The following is a 22,536-nucleotide window of genomic DNA, read 5'->3' on the forward strand; positions in this document are numbered from 1 at the left end:
GGAGTGATCAGCATAGGGAAGACATGCAAGCTTCCCTTGGACACACACACACACACACACACACACACACACATACACACACACACACACACAAGCATAAATGAATTGCAGATCTACAAGTTTGAAGGTCAGCTATATCAGCTATTCCTCTATTCACAACATTTGGGGCCCCACATGATTTGTAAATCAAAAACATCCCAGTGCAGTAACTGCAGAGGGAGGGGCGCCATAAACAAGTAAAGCAGGCCAGTTCAGTCTAATTGAAACTGAGGGTCTCTCACCTTGGGACCCAGACTCATTAAAACATGAGGTCAGAAGAACGGAGGTATTGAAATCTCTTCCCCTGAGACTGAGGCACATTATACATATTCCATTTTGTTTACAGATCTGTTTGTCTCAGAGGTACAGACTCCCAAGGGAACGCCCTGTAGGAATTGTTAAAGGGAACCGTTACGTAATCAAACTGTTAAGAGGGAATCGGAATTGTTAAAATCCTAAAGGATCCCATTCCCAACGCGTCACAGATAGGGATTGGAGACTTGGAGATTTGAAGGTTTGAGACTTCAGAGCTCCCCTTTTGCTCTCACAAATCAGTTATTGTTATGCCAATGGTCCCCACACACATTGTAAAACAATATGGACGAGGGGAGCTGTGAGGTCACCCATTGCTTTCTAGTGGTTCCCTATCCGGAACGCTTGCCTATTGAGTTTGTACAACGCGTGTGTAAGCGGGACGACGCACCACGGTGGATTCGAAACAAACGACCTGGATTCTGTGTGGTACTTCATGTGTGGTACTTGACCTATAGCTGCCTTGTGCCACATATACCTGAGTGCCCTTATTGTCCCAACATGGAAACATGTTAAAGGTATATTCAGTGATTTCACTTAATTCAAATATCACTTATTTTTTTGTTTTGTTGTGATAATCCTCTCTACTATAGAGTGTGCTGACCATATAAGGAGTTCCTCCCTGTCCCCAGTTAACCCCTGGGGGTCAAAAAACCTTAGGTTTCGTTTTTGGTTCTCTATCCTGATTGGATGAAAGCTTGGGTCCCAAGGCAAAAACGTTTTTTTTGAGTGAAATCACTTACTCTACCTTTAAAGGTAGGGTAAGTGATCTTCTTTGGTTAAAATAAGTGTTAAATAGCTCTATATTCGTACTCATTGCTATATTGCGTTTGTTCAATAACAGGAATCTCCATGTCTCTCCAGCTCTTTATTAAACAGCAAATGAATTTTCAGGTCAGAATTCCAATTTTATCCAATCAGGATAGAGAACTCAGTCAGGATACAGAAGTGATGACACCGAATAAATGAGCAGAGACATTTTGAACTGGAACGATATGAAATGAAGCTGAACTGATAGGACTGATTTCAATCAATCAGACGATGTGTGACAAGAGAAGATGACAACAATGTGTGAAATGTGTCCCCAGATGATTAGCTTATTTTACTTCTTATTATTTTCATTCTTTATTTACCCAGGGTAATAGCTGAGCACGAGCGCTCATTTTCAGCAACGCCCTGCTCATAGAAACACAGACAGAAATACATATTAAAACCTGGGAGCTGACCAGTACTGTTGTACTGGTCAGCTCCCAGTACAACAGTACTGGGAGTCTAATACCAGTCTGATACTGTTGTACTGGGAGCTGACTACTATAGTACAACCAGTCAACCACAGTCTGTTACTGTTGTATTGGGACCTGACGAGTACCACCACAGTCTGATACTGTTGTACTGGGAGCTGACCAGTACCACCACAGCCTTATACTGTTGTACTGGGACTCTGGGAGTTGACCAGTACCACCACAGTCTGATACTGTTGTACTGGGACCTGACCAGTACCACCACAGTCTGATACTGTTGTACTGGGACTCTGGGAGTTGACCAGTACCACCACAGTCTGATACAGTTGTACTGGGAGCTGACCAGTACCACCACAGTCTGATACTGTTGTACTGGGAGCTGACCAGTACCACCACAGTCTGTTACTGTTGTACTGGGAGCTGACCAGCACAACCACAGTCTGATGCTGTTAGCCCTTCAGCGGTGTTGGGGCAGAGGTGACCATTCCCTTCCCCACCCAGATTCTTCCTGCGGGTCAGGGCAGGCGCGGAGACTCCGGGGGTGCCTGGTAGCTGAAACACCCACGGATAAAATAATAAGCCAATATGCACCCACGTATTATGAAGACTGAATTTCCCCTCCCCCTGCTTAAAATGTCACGTAGTCACACGCCTTTACGGGGGTGGGGGGCGCTTGGGCAAGAGGTGTTGGGCCGCCCAACGTGGGCATTCAAATGCTAATAAGGTGGCTTTTGTTCTGCTGCCAGGTAGAGAGTATAAATGTTGCATACAGTACAGTACAGCTTTGGCTGGGGGCGGGACTTTGAGCACTCACAATCATTATTGAAACATGACGCCCCTGGGTCAGGGGAATCGAACCGGCAACCTTTCGGAAACAAATATGCAGCATTGTTTGCTCACACAACAGTAAACAAATGAAATGAGTTATTGTATTGAGTTGTACTTGAAATGTACTGTAAATCTGCAAACTGTTAATAAATCAATCAATCAACATATACTGTGTATTGTAAGTGTATACAGGCAGGGTATCTGCACATCTTTAAAGTTACAATTTATTTTCACAACCTTTATCTGTGGAACAGAGTCAAATGTAATGCCTACAATTCCAAATGCTTGTCAGGGTGGGGCGGCCAGAAGGTTTTGGGAACCTGGCCATAGGCTACACGCACTCATTCTGCACGTCTAAAATCCCCTTCCCATTCATATGCACAGCCCAGTGCCAAAGATGGACCCATGTGTGTCCATTTATTTGTACGGTCTCAGTTGGTTCGATTAACACTGTCTGCCTACATTAAAAATGTTAGGGGTGCATACTTAGTTTAGACTAGTCATTGGTTAGACATGGGTTAAGGTTAGGTTTAGGTGTGCTGCCCCGTGGGAGGGATTTAACCATAAACCGTTAACCTGCACCCCTGTCCAGTTATTTATTTGTTGGATTGGCTCCAATGGGACCGCTCCCGCATAGCCTACGGCAAACAACGGGGTTCGGGGTCCCTCGTGGCCCTTTGGTCCCAGCTGTATGATTGATAGTTAATTAACCAAATGTATTAACTACAGAAGAGAACATACAAGAATGTCTATTTTGCTCAGTTTCACTGTTATCTCTATATCTACATATGACAGACAGACAGACAGACAGACAGACAGACAGACAGACAGACAGACAGACAACGTTATCTTTATAGTAACAGTTCATTCATTGGCCAAATGACAGACCATATCAGACCAATTAAATCATGTCCAACAATAATCAATGTTCATCTTACAGATTGTGGTCCCAGCTGATATTAATTAAATCAAATGGAAGGTTCTTTGATCTTCTTGACACAAAAGGTTAAAGAATCACTGCCTATACTTACACAGTATATAGGCTATAGGAACCCTCTATCACACGCATACGCGTGACACGCACTCTGCCCCCGCACCGCCGCACGGCAGGGCAGACTGCGCCACCACCAGTAGCCTCGAATCGATAGCCAGGCTTTCATTTTCACCACCAGTAACCCCCCCCCCCCCCAACACACACACACGCAGCGTCCCAAGCTCGGCCATAATTCCTTTCGGCATTTAGGCTATTTATGTAATTATACGGGGCTATTAGGCCTATTACGTTAATGAATTACCCCGCGTGGCAATAACACCACGACGCTTCCCAGTTGCATAACAAACGTGTCTGTCAAAACATAAATTCACGTGTCTTCATTCATGCGTGACAATCCCGTTGATTAGAAGACATGACTCGGTCCTCCCCGCACACCACCACGATCAACAATCGGAGGAGAAAAAAAATCCCGAAAATCTGTAAACTCACGACCCGTCGCGGATGCGACGCGTTGTGAGCTTACAGATCGGCGATTTTCGACCCGCGACATAAAATAAAATTAGGCTTTTTATGTTTTATTTGTTTTTTTTACCCGAACATGCCGCCTAGGAAGGAGCCGGAATTCTTGACCTTCTTGTCGGCCTCGGCCATCAGCTGGATGGCCTCCTTCTCCTTGCCGGAGTTGTCCATGTTTGCGTGTGGATGATGCAGACAGACAGGGAGGGAGGAGAGAACGGGAGGCCGATGAGTGTTGCTTCTCTGCAGTGGCTGGAAGGACGGCTGGAAGAGTACTGACTGAGAGAGAGAGAGAGACTGCTGCTGGTTGTGGTGCTGATGCTGCGTGATGATGCTCTCTGAACACCGCCTCTTCCTGCCTGCCTGGTGGCTGCCTAATGTTGACTCAATACTACTGCCGCCGGGTGGCCGGGAGAGGAATCCCAGAATGTGTTTGATTGATTGATTGATTGATTGATTGATTGATTGATTGATTGAAAATGTTATTAAGTTAGAATGGGTATACAGTTGGGGCTCAGTCGGTATCCGAGGCGGGGTTGACGAAAGGGCCTTTCTGTGAGAGTTTGCATGTTCTCCCTGTGTCCCCTAGGCCTAGGGTATAGGTACCCTACCCTCAATAAAACATGCAGTAATCCTGGTCGGAATAAAGTGTTCCTTCCACGCGCTATACGTCCAGGCGGGGAAACTCGCCCATGTCAGGTGAAAAGAAGCAGCTTGGACTCCTCACGCATATAAGGAAGCATGAATTCAGTCCGCTGTCCCCCCAGGTTGGCAGAGGAAGTGTAGCGCCCAGGATTACATTAGATAATGGACACTGCATGGATGAAAAAATGGGTTGCAAAATCATAGGATAAAAATGTAAAGAATGGGTATACAATGAGAGTATAGCCTATAGGCTACAGGTCAATACAAAATCTGCTAAGAGGATAAAATCACAAAAAGCACAATAAGACTTGATGTCTTCACTGCCACTGTTTTTAATGTTTTGCCTTTGCTCTTTGTACATAATAGGCCTATAGTGTTTTGTATTTGTTGATTAAATGTAGGCCTATTGTGTCATTGTTTTGATGAAATACTGATTAATTGAATACACAGGATCACAATGGAAATGTTGGTTTACATTTCTGTTTTTAATCAATCTTTGACCTTCATGCAATACCACTTGTCAACCAGTAGATGTCCTACCAGACTACCTGACCACAGGATACATTTCTCAGCGCAGGTAGAGTCTATATACTCTCCTATTTATTATATTATATTTCATGGAAAAGCCATTTGTGTTGAATGTTGTGAGCCAAGTCATAAATGACATTGTGAAGCAATTGAACATCATGTACAAAAATCACGTACAAACATCACAAGAAAAAGTCACGTACAAGAATACATTTTTGTACGTGATTTTTAATATGGATACGTATCCATATTTGGGCAAAGGTTTGTGCTATACGTCCGTGCTTATACTTCACGCCCCCAAGGCATGATATAATCCTGCAACAGCAAGAATCAAAACATTCTCAGCAGCCTTTAGTGCAGCTTTGTAGTAGTTTAGGCCCTAAACTACTAGTACAAACCTGAAGTATACATTGTAGACAGATGCCAGGTTAATTTGTAAACCCGGCATCCTGTAGTGTAGTGTGTAGGCCTATAGTTTCAATGTACGAATCATAGATTTTTTGGGGATTATACTGTTTGGACTGATGATAGGTTCTTGGTTTATCTGTGATCCTAGATTACTATTTGTATGCATTGGTGTATTACTTTGTGTTTTCCATGCTTACTGTATATCGCTCTGGATTAAGTGGATTAAATGCCTGAATTGTAAATTGTATATGCCATGTCAGAATACTGCAGTACCCATTATCACAGTACTCACAGAACCGAGTCCAGGAGTCGAGAAGATGAGAAAATGAAACGCACAATGGTAGATAGATAACTCTACTCTATGGTCTGTATTTTGCGTGTCTTAAGTACCAGGTCTTATTACTTAACTTGAGTAATCTAAAGACCTGGAGGCGTGATCAATGCTCTTTGGCCACTCAGAATAGCCAAATGGCATTGATCACGCCTCCGGCTCCAGGTCTTTACTCAAGTTAAGTAATAAGACCTGGTACTTAAGACGCAAAATACAGCCCAGTCTGTCTCTAAGGCACCGGTTCTCAAATAGTTTTGTCTGAGGTCACGCGGCTCACGCCTGTAAATCACTTTTTTCATCCAAAGCAACCCTGAATTTCTTTGTTACTTTATAGAACCTTACATTTATGTAAAATTAGGCCCTACATACGTAAATGTAAATGTTCCCCACTATGATACAAGAAAACTTCAGAGAATAGTAGTTTCCATTACGACAGATTGAAAATATCTTGACATGTAACCACTTGAACCCCAGTATCCCTATTCTGGGGGGAACATTCACAAAGAATAGCCGATCTAGATCGGTGAGGATACTTAGTAAGACGGACCGTCTTACTAGAACCGTTCGCCCCACCGACTTCGACAAACACATTCCTCCCCACCACGGGGGGGTGCAGTGCACTGTGTCGAGTCAGACCCACGCCCAGTGTCCATATACCTGTACTGTATGGAGCTCATTCTGACGTCTGCATAGATTTGGGCATGCCTGACAAAGAACTCCATATGGCACAAAAGGGGCACAGACATAATATCTGGGTGGGGCATTCATTTCCAACCTGGATCGTTCCAAGTAGGCCAGTGCCCAGTTCCGAGGCTACTTTCGCTATAGTTACAGAGAACTCACAGACACCTTTTAAGGTCAAGTGGCAGTGTAAGAGGTGATATTGGTGACTGCTACAGATGATTAATAATTCAAGCCTAGAGATAGATATGCATTAGGCCGTGGACCCCCATGATACGATACCATTTGTTGAATCTCAGGGACTCCATCTCCAATGTATAGGCTGTCAAGGACAAGGACCCATTCCAATCGGTTCCTTCTTCTGAATCATTTAGCTGGGGAAGTTAAGAACCACTGGTTTAAGATGTGTAACGCATATACTTAGATTTCTTTAATCCAAATGTATCTTACATAATCACGCATGCATGCACGGCACGCACGCAGCCACACACACACACACACACACACACACACACACACACACACACACACACACACAGAGTTTAGGTATAGTGCAGCCAACAGCCGGTGGGAAAGGACAGCACGCTATGTTGTTTAGTTTTTTTCTTGCATCCAATGTAGGCCTACCACTGCTAAAAGAGTTATGCATTTTGGATGAACACAAAACATCCTCACGGGCATGGAGGATTAACCCATTCAAACTGGCATCCGTTGTCATTTTAGATCTTAGAACATTCGTTTTTTTAGAACAGTACGTGGTTCTCAAAAATAGCAGGTGTACACAAGCTCACGGCCCTCAGGTCTTAACGGGTTAAAGAGTACAAGTACTTAGGCCTACTTAAAGAGTAAAATTACTTACGTCATGTGACAGGCAAGTCTATGGACTTTTATCGTACTGTATTCATTTGGCCCAACGTCTGACAATATTTTGGGCCAGGGAGCCCCTAAAGTTTATACAAGATTTGAGTTCTTACAATATATTCCAACACTTTGACAATTATTCCAAGATCTTTTTGAAAATAGCCAAACTAAAGCTTACAACACGTCACAAAGCAATTCATTGTAAGCTTGTAGCTCAAACATGGGCTACTGCGTTAGAGTGGTTAAACCGACTTTGCTTTATTAACTGTTTTCTGGGACCCCTTGGACCTTTGAAAACGTGTGAAAATATGTGCACAGCAATAAAGGAATGCAGATTGTCTTATTGAGAAGGTCAAGGAAAGACAACTAATCACATTGTGTATCCAATAATGTTGAAATGTTTAATTGTTTTAAAATGACATTCATTAAAACAATTATTTTGAAAGGGTAATCTACTTAAAGTAGCGGAGAGACCCACAACATATCATGCTCAGATTCACAAGTTAATTTGTTGGGGACAATACATGCCACTGTATGCTAACATTCGCTAAGGCAGTGGTTTTCAACCATTTTCATGGTCCACCATTTGACCCAAAACTTAGAATGTTTTGTTCTCGTTGAATAAAATGTTGTTCACAATTCCATTCTGCATTGATGTTGATAACATTAGGAGAGATAACAGGCAACCGTTGATCAAAATAACAATTATTGTACGTTCTCTAATTGTGTAGTCTTCTTGTAAATTAAGTAATGCAGATGTTTAACAATCATATAACTCTTGAGAGGCCGAGCGCCCAAATGAAATAATTTTACATTCTCAAGGTTTAAAGAAGGGTTGGTTACCAACTCTCCATCATTTAGCCGGGGACCACCTGGAACCCCCTCAAGGTCCACTGGTGGTCCCCGGACCACTGGTTGAGAATCACTGCGCTAAAGGAGAAGGGAAGTGACATATTCTATATGGTAACAGTGATAATTTTAACATAAAATGTACAAAAAAAACAACATGCCAATACTTGACGTCAAATATAAATATAGACGACTAGCTATATTTTAGAATATTGTCTTAAAGTCACATCATTAAAAGGTCAGCTACAAATTGATGCATTCAGTGCGTATTAAAGATCATTCAGTGGCTTATCATTCAGTGGAAGCAAATTGAGTTCCTCGATATAAAGGCTTGTTGCACACGGCAGCACGCGCCTTGATATGTTGCATAAACCCAGAGGGGGGCGCTGTCAGGTGACAAAGTATAAATCAGGTGTAACACTTTGGAATAAATTCTGTCAACCATGACTTCAACCAACTGGAACCACAATCAACTGGAAGAGTGTTGTAAAAAAGAGCAACAAGCTGCATTCATTTTACATAATTATGTTACAAGTGAGTCAGGCAAAAGTGAGAAACCTCGACAAACTAAATAACTGCCGCAGGCAATATTATACAGTAGGCTAGTGTAGTGTGTAGCTATTTACAGTGATGAAAAGTGCATAAATGAACAGGACCAGAGGCAGAGAGTGGTGCCAAAACAAGGGTTGAAACCAAAACAACATGACTCCCTATCAGTCCAAATAAAACCCTGAATTTGTCCATCTAATAACAGAACATAATATACTGTAACTAAAGCTCTACTATAAACTATAACAACACCATAGCCTACAAACACTGGCAGTGGCAACTACTGTCTTAGCTAGTGTGTCGGGACCCAGGGAGGTCCCAAATGCGGTGGTTCAAATATGATAATTTTGGGCAGCTGTTCATTGGAGTGATGCATCAACGTGGTTGCCAGGAGGCAGCGGCAAGCCATGCCTCCTAAAGGGCCTTTCATAAGGGTAGCGACACTGTCCATTATGGAAGATATCGTTGCTGTCGGGTAGTTTTAACACTGTACTTGTATATCATTTCTATGTATTATACTGGCAAGGGGGAGCTATGATTGGCCGGTCATGGGAGGTAGGAAGTATAGGAACCAATGCAGGAGGGACCACCGAGCAGATCAATTACAAATGCTCCAATTAGACCCTCCAATCGCGGACAAAGATCTTGAATTTGCGGGCTTAATGTGATTTTATCCAGTGAAATTGTGGGATGTCACGAAATATGTGGAAAGTTGCGGAATATCTGAAATATGCGAAATACGCAGGGTTTTATGTGAAATATGCAGGAAGTTGCGAAACATGCACAAAAATGCGAAATATGCGAAAAATTGCTAAATGAGCGAAAAGTTGTGAAATACGATCACATTATCACATTTTTCTGGAGGGTCTATGACCATCATCTGCACAATGCACGCTCAGGCAGAGTCTATACAACAACGTTGCTAACAATGTATGTACATATTATATATATATATATTTTTTTTACTAAAAGTAGACTTTGCACATTAAAACATTATATAAACTCATTATTAATTATTATTACCATAAATTAACATTTCAATATATAAATAACATCTTTTGAATTGTAATGATGCCACCATGGCGTTCACATTAGAACAATCATGTTCAGTCATGCAGTTGCAAATAGCATCCAACATCATTTCAACTTTCAGGGGGTTTTTTTAGGGGTGGGTGGCGGGGTGGACTATCACTCGGGGGTACGAGTTGAACCCTGCATACAGCTTAAAACACAATGGCCGCCAGGATCTATTAATCTTTTTATCATGCATTGCCAAGGTTTTCCGCTTGCAACCCTTATTTTGAAGAGCCAAATATCCGTAACCGGGTGTTACGATGACATAATGCTGTATGTGGTATCTTGACTCTTGACCGGTTGTTGTTCTCGCGCTCGGTGCAGAAAAAAGCAGACTGCGAGTATCACAACGTAGACTACGGTTCTGGCGGGCTGCCAGACAAAAGTAATTCTACGCTTACTACGGTTCTGGTCCATCAAGGCCATGACTAAATTTAAAAGCTCCCAAGCTACGTAGGGTGCTCCATGCAGTCTGCAGCAAACTAGGACTCAAAGGAGGAAGAAACGCGATGAAAGAAACTACATCAGAATTATGGTTAGAGCAGTGGTTTTCAAACGTTTTTATATCAAGGTCCATTATTTATTAAGCATTTGACCCACAGAGCACCATTTGATGAGATTTAGCCTCTCAGACCCAGAACTTAGAATATTTTGTTGGTGTATTGATGTGGTACCATAGGAGACATAACAGACCAACATTGCTCAAACATAACAATTCTTCTACATTCTCTAATTGTGTAGAAATTAACTAATGCAGATGTTTAACAGTAATTTAACTCTTGAGCGAGTAAAATGGAACCAAATGGACCCACAAGGGACCGTTTGGTTTCATTTTACGTTAACAAGAGTTAAAGATCTACAATAATAAGGGTCCATTTGGTTACCAACTCTCCATCAGCTGGGGACCACCTTGAACCCCGGCCCTCAAGGACCGGACCACTGGTTGAAAACCACTGGGTTAGAAGACAGACAGACAGAGAGATCAGGCTTGCTGGGTTTCTGTTTGGAAAAGACAGAGAAAGAAAAGAAAAAGATAACTATTCCACTTAAATATGTTACTTACGCCAAAATGACTAGACTAGACATTTTCCACTTCCAATGTCCGAACGTAAATCATTGCAGTTTGTTTATTAGCAGAGTTCAACCTAGCGTTATTTAGGCCACATATAAGACCTCCATCTAAGTGTAAGTCCACAAGATGGTCACATATTTTGGCAGGTCACCAATTTCACCGTAACACCGCCATGCTGGAGTGACCAATTGTGAGCAGGTGGCCAAGATTGGGTATTTGAATTTGGCTTCTCTCTCTCTCTCTCTCTCTCTCTCTCTTCAGTCCTCCTCTGACAGTGGGTCATGTGGGGTGAGTGGGCGGGGCATGCTGTGACCTCTGATCCACTTCCCATCCTGCAGGAAGTCTCGTATGTCGCCTGGCAACCGGTCAAACTTCTCCTGAAACTCTGCCTCCAAGGTCCCCTGCAACTGGACGAGAGAGAAAGAGAGAGAGAGGTTTGGGCAAATCTGAACGTCTGACCACTTGAATTCCTCGCCATTGACGTCATTTAAAATACCAAACTTAACCGTCCGCCATTGACGCTCAAGGGTTTTAAGGGTTTAAGGGTTTGTTCTTTGAGTAAGTTAGATTGTGCTTTTCGGGTCTGCACTGAAAAGACTGTGGCAGTGGCGGAATAATTAATTGATTAATTGATTAACATGGCATCCATTCATTTGGCTGTCGTGTTAAGTGGTCAGATGGGTGGGCCACATGCTATTGTGCAATATCCTCACGTTGAGAACCACTGGTGTACGCGTGTGCGTGTGCAGGTGTGTTGTAATTATGTTTGTACTTTTGGTTTGTGGTCCAGGATATCTTGAAGCAGCTTGTTGTGCTGTTCCACCAGCTGGTCATGACGCTTCGCCTGAGCATCCTCTAGCTACATTAGGACGGACACACACAGACAGACAGACAGACAGACAGACAGACAGACAGACAGACAGACAGACAGACAGACAGACAGACAGACAGACAGACAGACAGACAGACAGACAGACAGACAGACATTAGACATTGTCTAAATATATCACATCTAAATGTACATAAACAATATTAGGATTTGAGTACATATACTTGACATAATTCTTAGCTGCTGTAACAGTGATACTGGTACAATATAGAGTTTGTTTCTTTTAGCTACACCTTGCTCCCCTGTCTCACCCGTTTGATATTCTGGACAACTTCGTTGACGTAAGACTTGTTGATTTCCATCTTCTCCCTGCAACACAGCAGCTGGGTTAGGGCATAATACTCATGTAACGTACAGGACTCATTTAAGGAAAATCTTTGTGTCATCCTTTTAGCCGTAAAGGGACAGTTCACTGGAACTGTATGAAATACTTGCCATTAATATAGAGTCCCATGGTGGGAGTTCTGCTCTGGTTTTGGTGAATATTAAGTAGTTCCGGTAATTGTGTGGGAGGAATGCATGGGGCCACGCATTAAAAGTAAATTAATCCACAAAACTAGCATAATTTGTATCGTTGACCTATTTCTAAAATATTAGCACAACCTTCGTTCAACTTTGACCCCTCTATCACATGGGACTATGTTTTTGGCGTAGTGATATAATAAACAATAATAAACTTTATTTGTATAGCACCTTTCATACATAAATGTAGCGCAAAGTGCTTCACAGGGCAAAAATAGAATACAATAAAACATAAGTAGTTAAAATGGACACAAAAAACATAGTTCCGTGTGATAGAGGGGTAAAATATGAACGAAAGTTGCACTGTATGGTAGAAATAGGTCAACAATACAAATGACGCTAATTTTGTGAATTGATTTACTTTTAATGCGTGGACCCCAGTGCCCCCCACAAAATGACCGGAACTACTTATTATTCACCAAAACCAGAGCAGAACTCCCACCACGGGACTCTGTCAATGAATTAATACAGTTGCAACCACTATATGAATGGCAAGTATTTCATACAGCGTAAGTTAAAAAATGCTGAACTATCCCTTTAATGTCTTGCTGTATCACGTGTGCCGTTTACAATTCTGACGAAGAAAGTATTCAACACAGTGAGAATAGATGAACAGAGAGCGATTATGTGTTGATATGCAGAGTGAGTAGATGATAGTGGTACTAAATCATACACCGGTACACAGGTAGATGTGGCGAGCTACATAAACAGATGTGTGCCTGTGTGCTGTCGTACTCTTCAGCCAGATGTTTCTCTTTGGTCTTGGCCTGGTTGATCTTTTCTGTTCTCCGTCGATCCATCAGTCGCTTCATCTCTTTCTTCTCCCTTGGCAGCGACAGTAACATTGACAGGCAGAACATCCTCAGTGTTAGTAACAACACAAACGTTCATTTCCGGTAAAGAGATTAGGTAGACCATATAATACTGCTAAGAGTGGGGTCAGGTGACCATATTAGCGCTCCATTTGTGACTGGCTAGACAGACACAGATTCACAAACTGCATTAAAATTGAGCACAGTCCATAATGCTTCTGCATTTGGCATGTTGAACAATTCATATGAATGCTTGTTAAGAGTTCTTGTTTAGTAATGTAAGTAAGCCTTGTCGAGCTGAGGCCCATAGGGCAGGATCCTATCTTCTGTTTCTAGTGTGAGCTGTGAGGCAGTTTGACATGACGTCCTGGACATAATAATAATAATAATAATATGAATAGATCAAATTTATATAGCGCTTTTCTAAATACCCAAAGCGCTTCACATAAAACACTAGGAACAAACTTTATTCAAGAAAACAAAAAACTAAGCAAAAAGAGTAAAATATCAGTGCTAGGTTTAAAACATAAAAGGCTAAGCAAGGGATGGGGGGACATCTTAACCAGACCTCAGCTGGGGAAAGCTATCTTGAAGAGGTGGGTTTTGAGTGAGGTTTTGAAGGAGAGGAGGGAGGGGGCAACTCTGAGATGGTTGGGGAGATCATTCCAGAGGTTGGGGGTGGAAACATAGAAGGCCCGGTCCCCCCAGGTGCGGTACTTGGCCTTGCAGACCTTCAGGAGGTTGGCTTCACTAGACCTGAGGGGGTGGGAGGGGACGTAGGGTTCGAGAAGATCGGAGAGGTAGGGGGGAGCCAGGTTGGTGAGTGCTTTGTAGGTGGTGAGCAGGATTTTGTAGTGAATTATTTGTTTGACGGGGAGCCAGTGTAGGTCGTGGAGGACAGGTGTGATGTGGTCTCTGGAACGTGTACTGGTGAGCAGACGGGCAGCTGAGTTTTGGAGGTGTTCTAGTACAGTATATTGAGGACTTTGGAGGTGGTGCCGTTAAGTCTGCATGGCGCTAGTATGTCGTCACAGGGACTTATCCAACCCTTGATGCTGAGTGCCAAGCAGGGGCGCTGGATTACAAATTTAGAATCTTTGGTATGACCGGGCCTGCGGTTTTTGCAAGACTTTAAAGAGCAGTTAAACACTTAAAAATAATTTAAAAAAAAAGCTCATCTTACTTGTCACAGATGTCCTTCAGTTTCTTCATCTGGGCACTGTGACTCTCCTCTGCCACTGTGCTCAATCTCTCTGTCAGCTACATAGGAAAAAAATCACACCCGCATGAACTGAGTGGTGCAACTCCCCCCCCCCCCCCCCCCCCACCTTTCTCTCTCTCTCTCATTAGCAGGCAACACAGCAGCACTATCTCTCTCTCTGTTTCTGGTGCCCCCTACTGGTACAAATAAGTCATATATTCGTTATAATGGCCACATAGGTAGTCACAGGCATAGTCACATAGGCACAGGCATAGGCACGGACATTGCTGGTTGTAGGAGTGGTTGTACCACTCAAAAATGAAACAGTATATTGACACACATGTCCACAATCATTATGTCAAGTTGAAAGGACCTAAAACGTTGATGCCAGAGACATACAGTACCTACCATTTTAATATGCTCTCTCTGTATAGGCTAATTGACTATACCAAAAAAATAAAGTGAGCGACACCCACAGCCACAGTACTAGAAGGAGCAAGAACAACCATCTGGTACCACCCACTAATAACACAAACATGGGTAAATTATTCTTCTAGTCTACAGCACTGGCACAAGTGTGGAATGCTCTGACCCCTTGGAAATAAGGACTGCTATCCAAACAAGTGTTTGACTGTACTCTGTTGCTGTTTACATTTCTGTCAATCAATCAATCAATCAAGGTACTGACTGTTGACGGTATAGATACCTACCTACCATTTTAATGTGCTCTCCCTGTAGATATTTCTGACTGTAGTATTGTTGACGGTATAGAGACCTACCATTTTAATGTGTTCTCTCTGCAGGTATTTCTGACTGTAGTATTGCTCCTGTCGTAGAGCCAGTAGCTGCTGCTCCTGCTCGTCTCTCAGCAGCTGAAGACGCTCGTCCCTCCCGCTGTCGGACTGTGCATGAACACTCCTAGATAACATAAGATTTCATTTACTTAAGTACTGTAATTAAGTAGGCTACTAATTTTGAGGTACTTTTACTGTACTGGAGTACATCCAATTTTCAGTACTTTTACTTCTACTCCACTACATCTCAGTGGCAAACATTAAAAATCACACCCGTGTGAAGTGAGGATCATACATCATCATCATCTCATTCTCAACCAATGGCACATCTCCCACCCAATCATGCCGGCCAATCAAAATGTTTGTCCTCACTTTTGTATTCAATGTTTCAATGTTTGTGTTCACACACCTTTGTCTTCAATGTTAGTGTTAGTAAGTGTACAATACTGGCGTTTACACAAACAATCAAAGCTTAGTCACCAGAGGCAGCAGCGGCAAAGATACAAAGATATAAACATCACACTCGTGTGAAGTGAGGGGTGCCCACTGTGGCTGCCACATGATGTCACTGTATGAAACAACATTATTTAAAGATACATGACGTCTTATGTTGTCATTTACTGCCCTAAATAAACATTAAAGTCCAAACAAATTACATCATAACTGGCCTAAACAAAAATGTAAAGTATAGACTTGGCTGCCACATGACGTAAATTTGGAAAGCCATGCATAGGAGAGGGGCTAGCGCCTCTCAAAAAAGTACTGTAGATAAGGCAGGGTATACTATAGACACATCACACACAGACACGCTCCTCTGAGTTGACCTGGTCTTGCTCTGTTGTCTGGAGCTCTTCTTGTATCTGCTGTTGAAGTCTTTGAGGAGCTCCGAGGTCTTCTTCTGGTGTCTCCTCACCAGCTCCTTCAGCTCCTTGAACTGCCGTCTCTGCTGCTTCTGGTAGCTCTTGTTCTGCTGCAGACTCTCTATGGTGGCCACGCCGACGTCTGCTCAACACATTCACATAGAATATATAGAACAATACTAGTATAAAATGGTAAATGGTGCATTTATATTAGTGCCTTTATCCAAGGCGCTTTACAAATAGCTCGTGCATTACATTCACCCATTCACACAGACATTGACACAGTGATGTTGTTGGAAACCATGCAAGGCACCAATCAGCACATCAGGAGCAGTTAGTGGTTCAGTGTCTTGCTCAAGGACACTTCGACACTAACTCTGGGGGAGCCCGGATTCGACCTGGCAACCTTGCGGTTACCATCCGGCCACTCTACCCCTGAGCCACCGGCGCCCTAGTATTGATTTAAATGGAATTATATAATCCTCAGCTCAGCAAATGTATGATGTTGACCGTGACTGACCTAGCAGCACACTTAGCACCAGGTCTTCAGTCTTGGCTGCTTGCTTCGTTGCTTCTGAAACACAAAGACAATGACAATAACGAGGCGCTCGGGTATAGTGCTGATTTCGGCTACTAAAACTACTGTATGACGTTATTTTTGTTCTCGTTACGACTACTTTTTTCACAAAGAAAAAAAACCTAAAAAAACTAAATAGACATTAACCCATGATGACTAAAACTGAGACTAAATATATGCCTACTGACAATTTCATCAACAAATAAAAACTAGACAAATATTTTCTGTCAATCCATGCTGGGTTGCACGCATGTGTCACGTTCCAAAAGTATCATTACGACACCATTACGGCCTCCCAAAAACGTGTTGTCAAAACAACGACAGGGCCTTAATTTGAACCACCAGGGGAATTCCCGCTTGACCGGGAAGATATTAAGGCTTTTTGGTAGTCAGACAGAGGCTCTGCTACCTACACTCATACCTGTGACAGCTGCTTGGTGATTGGCAGCAGAAGCCAATCTTGGTGTGGTGGCGATGGGGGTGTGACCTGCGGGGCAAGAGGCGGGGCTAAGGCCATTCTCCACTGGAACGGTTCGTAGATCCTTCTGACCCTCGGCGGAGCCGTCAGCCTGGTCCTATACAGTATGAACAGTCGTAACAGTATGAAATGTGTGTTCCTGTAGGCTACTATACGTACAGGTTTGCAACGTGAAGCGAAACAAAAAAAAAGAAAAGAACAATGTTGTATTAGGGGGCCGTAGAGCCCTGGGGGACAAGTAGCGGAAGTTTACTAGTGTTTGAACCGGAACTGATTGTCGACCATATTAGGAGTTTTTTTTTAAAACGTCTGGCACTGCCGCGCTAGCGGCCACTACAGCACTGGTGCTGATCCAGTTAACGATAAAGAGACAATATGACGTACATTTTCCCGTCATTGTCAAAGGCTTTTTTAAAACCTTTACATTAAACCTGTATATAGGAGGGGCTAGCGTCCCTCAAAAAGGAACAAACAAAATGTACCTCAGTGTGAGTGTCCTCGTCAGCATCCTCCAGAGTCAGAGCTGCCAGCTGATTGGCTCTCTGCTCCAACAGGTTCACGTAGCGGATTGGATTGGATAGCGCCTCGATCACATCTACATAAGACACGTATGATATAAATGATACGTAGCTTCAGCTTGCAGAGTTAGTTCAGTCAGATATACTCGAGGGGTTTCATGCTGTGCTCAAGGGCGCATACATATAGCTGACCAATTGGGCGGGGTATTTAAGCTCACTAGACTGCATGCTTCTTCCTGCCTTCCTTCTGCATATGATTCCTGGTTCTTATGTGATGTTTGCTCCCACCACCACCCCAGCACCACCGGTGAGCTCTGTTATTTATGTTCCCCATGGGGGGGTTGTTATTGTATATCTATCTCCCTGCTCTTAATGATGGTGTTTAATTGTATTATATGCACACTTGTATTCTCATTCTATAATAAATATTGGTTAAATCTATTCGTGAGTTATCTGACTGAATTTACAATTACGGCCAAGCTACACACCAGGCACCAAAGCGTGTGTGAGCGCAATGTACGCGAGCCCCGCATACGCACACTATTAGATCCAGTCCTATTCCTGTTTTAAAGTCTGCATATGCGCGGTTCGCGTATCCGCGTGCCTGGTGTAGCCGGTATCATTCATATCAATTGGATCTTTCCAAATGCGATGTATGCGTGCAACATACGTGCACTTTGAAAAGCCTGGTGTAGCTGTGCGACTTACTGTAAGCAAGGTATAACACAAGTTGTTACCTCAAATGCATAGTATCATCCTATATCATCAGTCTAAACAGTATAATACAATATCAAATTAAATCAAATATTTACATGTACTACACACACTATAGGATGCCAGTTCAACAAATGAACCTGGCACAGCTGTCTTACAGTACATAAAATGCAATTTAAATGACATCTTAACCGTTGCAAAAGCCTGCATGTTCATCGAGGCTAAGGCAAGTGCTACGGTGTGTGTGTGTGTGTGTGTGTGTGCGTGTGTGTGGGGGGGGGGGGATTAATTTGCTTGGGGTGATGGGGAATGCATTCCTCTGCATTTGATATTCCAATGGTCATTAATTTTTATTGGCCACTGGGGATTATTTTAATCTTTTTGACACAGAGAGAGAGAGAGAGAGAGAGAGAGAGAGAGAGAGACACAGAGACACAGAGAGACAGAGAGACAGAGAGAGAGAGAGAGAGAGAGAGAGAGAGAGAGAGAGAGAGAGAGAGAGAGAGAGACAGAGACAGAGACAGAGACAGAGACAGAGACAGAGAGATACCTGCGAAGGTGTCCGGGACATAATCTTTGACCTCTATGTAGACAAACACAGCGGGAAGAATCAGGGATTGGTTCTTCTCGCTCCTCAACCCGATGTAGCGATAGCCTACGGCAAGGAAATAAATAGCACAAACATTATGCATGGTGTATACTGTACTGTGTGGGTGGTGGTGGCATGCCAGAGAACTGATGGAGATAAACAAGAATCTTCATGGTAGAATGTGTTTCAAGGACCTCTTCTTCACAACCATTTTTAACCTGTCTTCATAATAAATGGTCCTCATTGATGCTCATGATAATATGGCACCATTTCTGTCTATTTATGTCTCAGAGGAGGGCTGTTGACAGTTCAGAAACATCTCTACCAGAGACGTCATCGCTAGGCAGGTTTCAACATTTCAAACACGATTTCAACGTTTTATTTTTCATTTAGCAAGAGCATTACTAAGTAATAATAACACAACATTACATTGTGTTTGTGTGTGTTTATTTTACTTTTTTATATACCGGTAGTCTAAATACAGTGTAAATACTGCCAGAAGTCACCAGTTTTTGCGTCTCTTGTTAGGTACAGTCTCAAACGTCCCTAGAGCCATCACCATGTTCTTACATGCAAACATGCCCTGTCCCAGCATGATAGAGCATATTCATAATCATTAGTACTGCAATGCATTATGCATTTTAGCAATGTTGTTATTGAATGTTGTTAAGCACACACACACACACACACACACACACACACACACACACACACACACACACACACACACACACACACACACACACACACACACACACACACACACACACACACACACACACACACACAGCTTCGTGGTGCTGAACTTTAACCGATTAAGACCGACAGATCTACAAGCTCAGAATAATCAATATAAGGTATTAAAGTTATATCTAACCCTGCAGTGCAGATACACTGTTACGTGTATTTTTCAGAATGGACAAAATTATTATATATTTTTAATACAGAATGAGATCAACATCGGCAATATCGGATATCGGCACGTCACTTTGTGCCGTGCTGCAAGAAGCGGCCTCAGGTCTTACTGGGTTAAAGCTGAGCTTTTAATTTCGTTCTATCTTGGTATACAATGACAATAAATTCAGATGCTGGGACAGAGTCTGGGTTTAGTGGGCTTTACTCCTCACTTTAACAGAATAAATCGTCACTGGTGTTCAAGGGTTACGCGTCACACAGATAAATTAACAGATATATTAACTACCTGGTCGTCACTCGTCACACAGATAAATTAACAGTTACATTAACAGATACATTAACTACCTGGTCTAATGGCCGACACTGGAATAATTCTATGACCGATGAACTTCCCCCCTTCTTCAAAAGCTGCAATTCTCAGAGACGCCAAGGTTGGGAGAATCACCTGGCAAAGACATGACATCAGCACTTAACAGGGTTAATGTAGTACAGTCATGTGTAAGAAGGGAGGGCTCTGAGGAAAACAAGGTTGGGAGAATCACCTGGCAAAGACATGACATTAGCACTTTAATGTAGTAAGTCATGTGTAAGAAGGGAGGGCTTTGAGGAAAACAAGGTTGGGAGAATCACCTGGCAAAGACATGACATTAGCACTTTAATGTAGTAAGTCATGTGTAAGAAGGGAGGGCTTATATAACTGTATGGTATGTATGTTTCCCAACAAGGTTGGGAAACATACATACCATACAGTTATTTTGTGTGGTGGAAAAACGGCTCAATATTAAAATGTTTCAACGGTTCATATTTTGTCAATACTTTTTGACGGTGTAAACATTTTCATCCGTTAAATATTTCTAAAATCAGAACAGAACACTTTCGACCTGACCTCCCAATTTAGGCATTTCATCATCCTATATTAAAATGACCTTGAGGCTGGTTCGACCGCAGAGCACGGACGTCACAAAAGAAACATCCGGACATTTGATGAGGCACATGTCCGGATCCCTGGTCCCTGGTGTTGTGATAGCAACACCAGGGACAACAGGCCCCTTGGTTGACAGCAGCTTCAGTGACAGCTAGTTACTGCAGAACTACGGACAGCAATAACGTTACTTCAGGACCATGGACAGCAGCTACACTTACTTCAGGGCCATGGACAGCAGCTACACTTACTTCAGGACCATGGACAGCAGCTACACTTACTTCAGGACCATGGACAGCAGCTACACTTACTTCAGGACCATGGACAGCAGCTACACTTACTTCAGGGCCATGGACAGCAGCTACACTTACTTCAGGGCCACGAGCAGGTGTGAGCATTCCATCTGCATGCAACTTGGCACAAACATGGCCACAGGTGCACTGTTATTTCATTCCGCATCAAACGTGGCACAAACACTGTTTGCACAAAATGTGTGATAAATAAGTGTCACAGTGTGGAAGTGATCGTTTTCAATAACGCAACGTGCTGCTGCCTTCTGCAGTACATGTGCAATTTAGAAACAGGTGCTACGCAGGACCGTTGAGTGATTTCCAACAAACGCTTCCAAACGCCAACGCTCCATTCTGCTCAATGTTTTGCCACTCAGTCTAGATGAGGGGGCGTGTCCCTGTGGAAAAGTGATGCTCGTGTATTCTCTACTCTATGTACATCACAATGAAAACTGTTAATGTTCAAAACACATGAACACTATGCCGATTTGCTCAGACACTACGTACTAGACGTACAATTCTCCATTGATTGTCAATGGGAATTTAAAGTTTGTGAGCATACACTAAAAGCTGGATGTAGGAGGGGCTATAGCGCCTCTCAAAAAGAAAGAAAAACAGTTACCTTTTTGAAGACGATGTGCTCCTCGTCCCAGACGGGGTTGATGGCGTTGTTGTTCTGAGAGGTCTTGGTCTTCAGGGCTTTCCTCCTGGTGTCAACAGGCAGTCCAAACATCTCCACCTCCACGTAAACACCCACCCTGCGCTCGCTCAGGAGCTGCCCCGAGATCACCTGCCAGATGCCACGCACATGCACACATGCACGCGCGTGTTTCAGAAACCGCTTGCGCTGCCAGCTTGTATAATATCTGCTATTATTGAATAGCCAACATATAAATGGATGAAAAGGTTAAAATGAGACGACTAAAATTAGAGGACTCTCCTGGTTAAATAAAGTTCACATACTGTACATGCATGTATGGCATGCATGCATGCAAACATACCGATACACGCACGCACGCACGCACGCACGCACGCACGCACGCACATACCTTAACAGACAGAGTGTTGGCCACAATCCCGTCCACCGTGGTCTCTGTGAAGGGGTCAAAGTGTTTGTCCGGTCGTCTCATGAACTCGGGTTTGAGTCTGTAGCCACTGCGACCGTTGTACTCGTACATGAAGAGGTTGAACTGCATGGACAGATCTGGTGCAACAAGTACATTATTAGCACTGCTGAACTAAAGTACTCAAACAAAACAAGTACATATTAGCACTGCTGAACTAAAGTACTCAAACAAAACAAGTACATACTGTATAGCACCGCTGTACTCAACCTCAGTACTTTAATTAATTCAGTGGTTCCCAAACGTTTTAGCTCAGCACCCAAAAGAGAAATTAGACGTTTGCCCAGGACCAAAAAATAATAATATTCGTTTGGGGAACGTTTTTTGCCCAGGTCCCGGCCCAGTGTTTTGGAACCAGTGATTTAAGTCAAAGTACAGATACCCTGCTCACTCTACTTAATAC

The 22,536-nt window shown here is 43.0% G+C and overlaps 2 protein-coding genes across 2 annotated transcripts in view; both read right to left on the reverse strand.

Annotated features, from left to right (window-relative positions):
- The window catches only part of napba (N-ethylmaleimide-sensitive factor attachment protein, beta a), a gene marked incomplete at its 3' end in the record, with an annotated part of 11,361 nt that extends 7,203 nt beyond the window's left edge, over nucleotides 1-4,158 (reverse strand). The window contains exon 1 of the mRNA XM_080782709.1: nucleotides 4,007-4,158. Within this exon, the coding sequence (XP_080638835.1) occupies nucleotides 4,007-4,104 (98 nt within the window). The 5' untranslated portion in view covers nucleotides 4,105-4,158. The remainder of the gene's footprint in view (nucleotides 1-4,006) is intronic.
- Nucleotides 4,159-10,621: 6,463 nt separating this feature from the next.
- The window catches only part of LOC308328672 (1-phosphatidylinositol 4,5-bisphosphate phosphodiesterase beta-1-like), a gene marked incomplete at its 5' end in the record, with an annotated part of 37,134 nt that continues 25,219 nt past the window's right edge, over nucleotides 10,622-22,536 (reverse strand). The window contains 15 exons of the mRNA XM_080782697.1: nucleotides 10,622-10,855; nucleotides 11,089-11,335; nucleotides 11,701-11,787; nucleotides 12,069-12,126; nucleotides 13,075-13,164; nucleotides 14,335-14,411; nucleotides 15,132-15,270; nucleotides 15,971-16,148; nucleotides 16,527-16,580; nucleotides 17,005-17,158; nucleotides 17,544-17,656; nucleotides 18,844-18,948; nucleotides 20,143-20,242; nucleotides 21,632-21,799; nucleotides 22,059-22,213. Coding sequence (XP_080638823.1) covers nucleotides 11,186-11,335; nucleotides 11,701-11,787; nucleotides 12,069-12,126; nucleotides 13,075-13,164; nucleotides 14,335-14,411; nucleotides 15,132-15,270; nucleotides 15,971-16,148; nucleotides 16,527-16,580; nucleotides 17,005-17,158; nucleotides 17,544-17,656; nucleotides 18,844-18,948; nucleotides 20,143-20,242; nucleotides 21,632-21,799; nucleotides 22,059-22,213 — 1,628 coding nt within the window. The 3' untranslated portion in view covers nucleotides 10,622-10,855; nucleotides 11,089-11,185. The remainder of the gene's footprint in view (nucleotides 10,856-11,088; nucleotides 11,336-11,700; nucleotides 11,788-12,068; nucleotides 12,127-13,074; nucleotides 13,165-14,334; nucleotides 14,412-15,131; nucleotides 15,271-15,970; nucleotides 16,149-16,526; nucleotides 16,581-17,004; nucleotides 17,159-17,543; nucleotides 17,657-18,843; nucleotides 18,949-20,142; nucleotides 20,243-21,631; nucleotides 21,800-22,058; nucleotides 22,214-22,536) is intronic.

The sequence above is a fragment of the Protomyctophum bolini genome, assembly GCF_963924005.1.
Source record: "Protomyctophum bolini genome assembly, chromosome: 14".
NCBI classification, from domain to species: Eukaryota; Metazoa; Chordata; class Actinopteri; order Myctophiformes; family Myctophidae; genus Protomyctophum; species Protomyctophum bolini.